Consider the following 8361-nt stretch of genomic DNA (forward strand, 5'->3'; position numbering starts at 1 on the left):
TTCAATAGGTGTTCACACCCTCTAAAGACACACAGTGGCGTTCTTTTCTAAATATTAGATATATGTACAAACTGACGAGACCTTTCCTCCAACCAGCGATCTGTATGAACCCTTGTTAGGCTTTGAGTGCAGTAAAAATGTTGTTGAGTAAATAACATTTCTTTATGGAGACATTTGTTGTTTTTTTATGGTTTTCAGTTTTCAACTGTAATGTAGATGGATTTTTATTTTTCTATTTTAGATATTTTCATTTGTGCTCAGAGGTACATTTTTCCACGCAAAGTCTCTACACCATTTCAGTTTGACTTTTTCAGTTTATTACAGTTTAATGAACAAGTTTGTCAACTTTATTCATCCTTAAAATCCCTGTGAGGACACTGCTTCTGTCTGATAAAAACAAAACTGATTACTGAAGTGCAGGAAATACCTGCAATACAAAAACCACAGTAAAAACAACATGAAATTGTATTCATCACAGAACTGTTAGAGCCATCCAAACAATACAGCAGTATCAAAACTATAACGGATTCAGGTCCCTGTGTTTGTCTCTACAAAGTAGAAAGAAGTTTAGCTAGTTCAGCATCACCACTAACTTACTTGTCCACATATAAATAGTATATGGACAATAAATAGTGTCTAACCATTGTTTCTAGATGATCTGACATCAAACAATGCAGCTTCAAATGAACCCAAGATGACACGGCCATGTCTGTCTGTCTTGTCTGTCTGTCTGTCTGTCTGTCCTCAGAGATGTCGTGCCTGATGGAGGCGCTGCAGGACAAACGTGTTCGCCTGCAGCCGGAGTGCAAGAAGAGACTTCAGGATCGTATCGACATGTGGAGCTACGCTGCCAAGGTACATGAACCACAACGTGTTCAGGTTGTTAGTGAAACCCAGCAGATGAGAACACTGTAAGTAACGGGCTTCCTCTGCCGGGCCTGGCACTGTTCTCAACATGTAAGAAATCCCAAGAAAAGCCTTGAGCAACTTGAAACAGCATCAGTCTTATTGGTACAAATGGAATCAGACGTTTAAATTGGGTTTTATTTTTCATTTGAACCCAAATGAACAAGCTGCATGACATCTGTTCAAAGTGACGGATCATTCCAGCTGTCTGGTTTTAGGCAGCTTCTATTTTGAAATGAATAAATTAAAGTAGAAACCCAGCTGAGGCTTTTTTTGTAATTAAAACACTTCAAATTGACTAAATGATTTGCATGCAGTGCCTTAATTTGTAAACCGATGCAGTGTTTCCTCTAGGATTTTTTTCAGCAGTGGGGGCAGGCTCTCCAGGAGTCGTGGTGGCGTAAACAAATCACACTTGACTGCAGATTTTACTTTTACAACCTATTTATTGAATGGCCAGTGGAAAGTTTTAGTTAACTTTTTAAAGGCTGAATGTAAAAATAATAAATAAATGTAAGGTTTTTATTTTTATTTTTTTAAATAAAAGAGCTCTAAGGCTCTGATGTAGACAAATTCTCCAAGAGGTGTCTGCTGATGCTCAGCAGCATTCATGATGCAAGCTGATCCCCTGAAGCCTGTTTCTCAAGTCAGTCTTCACCTACAAATAGAAACAATAGTGAGGTTGTTTCTCTCAATTTCCTACACCCTAATCATTTAAAATGGTTTCTAGTTTGTGTCTGATGATATATTATGAGATGTCTTATCCTATTCATCGTTGAAAAATCCCTCTCACAGGTCTCACCTGAAATGGGAACCGTCAGGGCAACGACTGCCAGCTGGCTCATGGAGGGATACAGCCCACTCGTCATTCTATTGTTCATTATTTTATGTTTTATTTACTTAACGGAAATATTGACATGTATATTATGCAAAAAAATAAGAAAGGAAAAAAAGCTTCATGGATACTCACCATTATCAGCGTGGTAGAGCCATGAGTGGAAGCGGCTATTTCTTTCAGCCCATGTAGGGTCCCAGCCTGATAGCCTGAGCTTCCCTTTAGGTTCTTCTCCTCTGCTCTCATCTCGCTCTCCTGCTCCTCCACTCAGCTCTCCCCCTGCTGTACTCTGCTCTCCTTCACTTTGTTCCACTGCTCCTCCCTGTCTAATGTTACTTGTCTTATACGATTACAGAAAACATCAACGTTACATCATTTACACTCACATCATATCTGATTACAAGTGTTAACACTGTTTTTTATCTGACAATCATCATTTATGAATCAGTAAAAAGCTAATGATACCTGACTAGCATCATCTTCATCAGGTGTCTTTCTCTTCATAGAGAAATATTTTGAACAAGCTCATCTGAAGATGCAGTCAGCCGTTCCGTCATGGCGTGTAGATATTAGCTTAATGAGTTGGCACCGGGCCCAATTAACTTAAGACACCGATATGTTCCGTACCGCTAGCTGGCCATCAATATTTTGCAAAAGTATATAAGTTGAAAAATCTATTCTGAGTTATCTTAAGCTAATAAGTACCTTTTCTCCGGTAAGTCGCTGCCCTATTATCCAAGACGAACCTCCTCTGACTCTCTGACCTGGAGCCTGGACGTGACATCATTTCAAGGCCGCGCTCTCGCGAGTGATTAACGTTGTATTAACCCCCCAAAGAGTAGATACTGAGCAAGATAGTTATCTGTAGTTTACTGTCGTACTTGCGAGTAATTAATGTTATAATAAGGCCCCAAAGAGTAGAGACTAACCATAATAGTTATCTGTAGTTTACCTTAGTACTCGCAAGTGCCCGACCCAGTGCAGGACTCTGCTGTGAAGGTGGAGACATTCGGCGGTGGTGTATTTATGACAATTTAAAAAAAAATAAATAAAAAAGAAAGAAATTTGAAGGCATAGCGGCTAGGATTTAGGAATGGTGGCCCGCCACTCCTAAATGAATGTAGAGGAAACAGTGTGATGAAAAAATTTGACAACTGCTGCGAATGAGTGTTAAGGGATGACAGCTGATGGGACTCTGTGCGGCTCTGACTGCCTCCAGGTGGCTCCTGCTGAGGGTTTCTCGGACCTGGCCATGCAGGTGATGACATCCCCGTCCAAGAACTACATCCTGACTGTGATTGGTGCAGGCGTGGCGCTGCTCTTCCTCATGGGGCTGCTGTGTGGCAGATTCACCAAACGAGTCACTCAGGAGCTGAAGGACAGGTAGACCCCGCCCACTCTGGAGTCAGGACATGTCCACAGGAGGAACAACCACCACTGGAAAGGACCTCTCCATCATTTAGCCCTGCGTATTCCCACCTCCCCCCCAAAAGTCCACCAGACAATCTAAACCACTTTATCTCTTCTCAGCCCCGTTCATTTGTCCTTCCCCCTCCAGGCATTTCACCTTCTGTCACATCGCTGCTGGGGTCTACACCCACAATCCCACAGGTGGAAGTGGGCATGATCAGTGACTCCCATGCCCACCGCTGCCTCCTCTTCACCTTTTCCTTCTCTTCCTGAGCTACAGAGCACCGGGTCCTCCTGCAGTTGTAGATGCAGTATTACTCTGCTTTTTTTCTGTTTTCGCCTCCTCCTTTGCTGTGGGGTGAGGGTGTGAAGAGAGGGGGGGTTGTATGGGTCACAGGTGAGGATTTTGGGGAAAAGGTGGTGAATGAAATGATACTGAGTGTAAATGTGTAGAAAGTGGGATAGGGAGAACGCTCATGTATAGAGCAGTTTAATGACTCTAGTATTTTAACGACTGAAGTGTGTGTGACGGGATGAGAGTGTGTGAGCGAATGTGTGCGATCCAAACTGTCTTTCTGCCACCATATTCTTCTCGTTTGTCTTCTGCTAAAATGTTTTTGAGGGTTGTGTTGCTCTTTTTTTGCTGTTATGTGTCGACTTTATCGCCATGGGACTGCCAGGCGGGTGGTGCCAACCAGCCAGCCCTCAACCGAGCCACAGATGGAACACACACTACACACACTCCTGCTCAAAGCTCTTCTTACAACGGAAATTATTTGTGGACGTTTTAGTAGTCTTTTTTTTTTTTTTAGTATTTTTTTCTTGAAACCGCATATGTTGCAGCCTCAGCTCGTCTCTGATGCAGTCGATGATTCTGATTATTTTTTGCTTCCTATCCAACCTGTGCCATAAATGCACTGCGCCACCGGCTGCTCCAGTTCAGCTGCTCACGCTGCTCATTTGCTTTTTACATTGCCGTCGCTTCCTGGAAGCACCGACTGGTTTCCACCCACCGTCATCCCAGTCTGAGCAGCCAGACTGGGCAAAGTGGCTTTTTTTTTTCTTTGCACAAACTCAGAGTGGCCGTCGGTATTGCGCCAGTTGGTGTGGAAAAGCTGAGAGCAATGCAAGAAAAAACAGAATAATGAAACAAAAAATGGTTCTAGATTATTAGAGATGTGAACATTTGTGTAAAGATGATACTGGAATCACTGCACATTTTTCATTCTTTTTTTTTTTATATCTATAAATATATATATATTGTTTTTCATAGCCTTATTTATTTGTTTACTAATGGTCAAAGTTTTTCTTTTCTATGATTTGAATGTTCTCTGGTTGCCTTTTCTCCAGCAGGAGTCCTTCCCTCCAGCAGGCGGAGGAGAGGGAGAGAACAGCAAAGTCCTCCAGGCACCAACCTGCTGGCTGATTTGTCTTGTAGTGCTGTAAACGCCTCTTTACCACTAAGACTGACTTTGATTACTGTGGTGATGTTAGGAGAGCAACTCATCACAGCACTGTTTGTCTGTTCCAGGTCAGAAAATTCATTAAGGTGGAGTCATGTAGAGGCGGGTTCCTGGAGGACTCTGTCTTCTGTGATAGGAAACTGATTATATTTCGACTGTTGGTCAGGTGAAATAAGATATTTGATTGCATTTAACAATAATTTTTCTACATTTTCTGAAATTCTACTGACCAAATAATGAATCAAGAAAAATATTTAGGAGATTTCAAGTTACAGCCCAAAATGGACGTCCGCCATCGTCACTGCTTTTCCTGCTATGAAAAGATGCGTTAGTGAATGAAACAGGTAACCTCTTGTGTGCTGTTTCTGGATCTGGTTGGTCTCATTGTGACCCTGCAGGTCAATGCTGGAGGAGGAAAGCGGTTGAGGTGTTGGTTGAATTGTGCGTTCATGCGGCCTCGTTGTCATCGAGCTTTTTGGTCTTGGTTTAATAAAGACAACGGAGTGAAGCGTTAAGCCAGGGTCTGTCCTCTCCCAGCTCGAGCCGATAGTGTACATGTGTACTATACTGAGTGATGACATACTGTAAACTATGTACCGTGCAGTCAGCCTGTACCGTTTCCGTTTTTTCTAATTGTTGAAGTTTGGTGTGGTGAGCGCCGCCATCCCTGCTTGTAAATGAAACGTTCTGATTCATTGAACTGCCTTCACTTTTTTCCATCTGATGTTGGTTTTTATCAAAGCGTGCCTAATCACCGTCCCGCCATGGGATCCCACTGTACAGAACATCCCAGAAACCCCTGCAGCACCCAGCAGAGGAGCACGTGGGCTTATGAGTGTGTTTGACTGTGTTGCTGTGTGATGGATGGTGTGTGTGTGTGTGTGTGTGTGCTGCCCACAGATTTCAGACTCCACAGGAAGCTGTGCGATCTCCGGTCGGTTCCTTGCTGTTGTTGAGAGTGATGATGACTGGAACGTTTAAGTTTGTGATGATAAAGAGCTTTCGTAAAACATGTTTTGTGTCTGAATCCATGGAGTTCCTGATTGTCTGAATTATTTTCCTTGTCCACATTTCTTTTTGGTTTCTTTTTGTTGTTCTGTACAGATGAAAATTGGACAGTTTGTTAATAATAATAAAGTCTGCAAGGTTTCTATTTCACTGTCAGCCCTGTTCATTTCACAGCTGTCTACTCACAAGGCATTTGTTATCCTGCATGTTTGGAATCATCAACAAAAAGGGGTTGTTGAGGGGGTTGTTGCTTCTCCTCCTCATTATGCGAGTCGTTAGGACTCTGGTTAGGAGCTGGCTCTTGTGTTGCACAGAAGAGCCAGCTCCTCAGGACAGGACTCAGCAGTCCACCTGCATCTTAAGGACAAAGGACACTCTTTTGAAGACAACAACGTACAGATTTTGGTCAGGGAGGACAGACGGTTTGAGAGAGGAGTGAAAGAAGCCATCTATGACAAACTGGAGAGACCATCCCTCAACAGAGGCGGAGGTCTGAGGCATCACCTCTCACCAGTTAACAATTCAGTCCTAAGATCTCTCCACAGGAAGATGAGACTGCATTCACACCTAGCCACAAAAGACCTTAATTGTAGCAGGGGGAGTACTAACGACTCGCATAACGAGGGGGAGGAGCAACAAACCCCCAATTGAAACTGAAACTCAGGTGTTGATGGCTCCATATGGATATAAGTATCTGGAACTCCCAACTAGTCAGAACTGATGAATCCTCTTGGATGAGAGGTGAAACGTCTTCAAGAAACCTCAAGCAAGTCCAGTTGCTACGATTAAACTTTGAGAATGTTGCAGCAGACTTTGAGGTGGCCTTAATTTGTAAATCAGACTTAAGACAATTTCAACTGCCTCTTGAGACACTGAAGGCTTTATACTTGTCTCATATATACGTGTGTGTAGTATTTTAAAACACCTACAAACATTGATGTACAGAATCATTCGGGCTGCGTTGGGCAGCTCGGCAGGTGTATTTTACAACAATAAAGCTGTGGAGGAATTTCAAATGGAAATTTAAAGTTGACAGAAATCTCTTTCAGAAAATCCTTTGTTTTCAGCAAAGAGGCTTCTTTTGAGCTAATTCTGATACAATTCTTGAATATTTTATTGGTTTGCAAAACTTAATCTTGACAGAATCCTTAAAAACCTGACTGGTGTTCAACCCAGACATCAGGCTGCCATTCTCAAGCAAGACCCTTCAGTGGCAGTAAAATACAAGCACAGTGGTGGTAATGTGGGTTTTCTGTCATCTGCAAATAGGTCCAACTATCTGCACCATGAACTCTGCACACTCCAGTGTAAATATAAGTATGGAAACAAGAAGATGTGCAGTCAGACCTCCTTTAGAGTCTGAAACAAGTTTATAAATAAGTTTTGTGAGGACACGACAGAGGTTTTGCATGTTTAGTCTGTTATTTACAAGACAATACCCTTTACATTACTGCCCTCCATTGTTTCAGGGTTTTTAGATGTCCTCTTGTCTCCTTTGTGTTGCCTGTGGTTTTGACTATAGTATGAAAATGAAAGAACATCTTTCCTGCTATTGTTTTTTGTTTTGTTTTTGGAGAAACATTAGCCCAGCACTGGCAGCCTTATTCGAGCCACTATGTGGAAACCTGCACATTGCACCCACATGTCCCTGGCGGACATATGCACCATAGGCACTAATGTGCTGCTGCAGCAGCCTCTGTCTTCCACTTTTAGTCATTCTTAGCAGATTTTGGAGACTGGCTGCAGGAACTCGCTCTCTTTCAGCCAGCACTGTGGGGTGATGAGGTCGACCTTAGGTCAGAGCTCTGTGCTGGTCAGTTTAGGGTTAACCACAGTTCACAATAATAATGGATTTTGACCATACAGGACCTTTAAAGCTTTCTAAAGAATGACACATCTATGTATCTCTGGCTGCGTGTGAAGCCCAGTCCTCCCAGCATGCCCACACCCTCACATCTACCTTCCCTGCATGAGGTGCCAAACTTACAACCACAGATAGTCTCTGGACAGGAGGTGTAGCCGGTTCTCTGCGTTGTGTATTCAGAGTCGAGACCTAAACTTTCTTTTGGATCTCCATTTATTACAGACCTTGACAGCCCGTAAAAAAAAACATACTCACAAAATCTGTATCCCTACAGAAACCATCCATCCATTTTCTATACACCGCTTAATCCTCATTAGGGTCGCGGGGGGGCTGGAGCCTATCCCAGCCAACTTAGGGCGAAGGCAGGGGACACCCTGGACAGGTCACCAGTCTATCACAGGGCTACACTTAGAGACAGACAACCAAGCACACTCATATTCACACCTACGGACAATTTAGAATCATCAATTAACCTCAACATGTTTTTGGACTGTGGGAGGAAGCTGGAGAACCCACGCTGCACGGTGCCCGACCAGTAAACCAGCAACCTTCTTGCTGCGAGGCAACAGTGCTACCAGCTGCGCCACCTTGCAGCTCCCAGAATCCAGCAGCTTTATGACACCGAAAAGCAAGCAACACTGGATGCACTGCAGAAAGTCGAATTTGTGACTCTGACTGGGAACCATTGGACCTCTGTAAGCAACTCTAATTACATCAGTGTCACTGCACATTTTACTGATGTCACAGACGGGGAATGGCGTCTTCAGTCTTTTGCTCTGACTGTGCAGAAGACAAACACCAGACACTATGTGGAAAACTGCACTGAGCAGTTTGTCTCTGTGGCAGAGGTCTGAGAAGTTCAACAAAAGGTCACC

At 43.3% G+C, this 8361-nt stretch overlaps 1 protein-coding gene across 2 annotated transcripts; it reads left to right on the plus strand.

The window, feature by feature from the left end:
* Positions 1-6: 6 nt before the first annotated feature.
* On the plus strand, positions 7-5772 carry LOC103357195 (Golgi apparatus protein 1-like). Of its 2 annotated transcripts, none has more exons than XR_520182.1 (2): positions 7-855; positions 1702-2715. XR_520182.1 is itself a non-coding variant. In XM_008281631.1 (2 exons), the coding sequence occupies exons 1-2, from the start codon at positions 706-708 to the stop codon at positions 3126-3128; spliced, it is 318 nt and encodes a 105-aa protein (XP_008279853.1). In that variant the 5' UTR covers positions 7-705; the 3' UTR covers positions 3129-5772. The 2 variants fall into 2 exon arrangements, 1 of the variants encoding a protein (XP_008279853.1); XM_008281631.1 differs by lacking the exon at positions 1702-2715 and adding an exon at positions 2961-5772.
* The last annotated feature ends 2589 nt before the right edge of the window (positions 5773-8361 follow it).

The sequence above is a fragment of the Stegastes partitus genome, unplaced genomic scaffold (assembly GCF_000690725.1).
Source record: "Stegastes partitus isolate 25-593 unplaced genomic scaffold, Stegastes_partitus-1.0.2 Scaffold240, whole genome shotgun sequence".
Classification (NCBI taxonomy): domain Eukaryota; kingdom Metazoa; phylum Chordata; class Actinopteri; family Pomacentridae; genus Stegastes; species Stegastes partitus.

Bases quoted from the DNA above. Each gene is read 5' to 3' on its own strand.
- LOC103357195 (XM_008281631.1), top strand. From the start codon at position 706: ATGTCTGTCTGTCTTGTCTGTCTGTCTGTCTGTCTGTCCTCAGAGATG. The intron at 856-2,960 runs GTACATGAACCA...GACTGCCTCCAG, and splicing joins TGTGGAGCTACGCTGCCAAG to GTGGCTCCTGCTGAGGGTTT.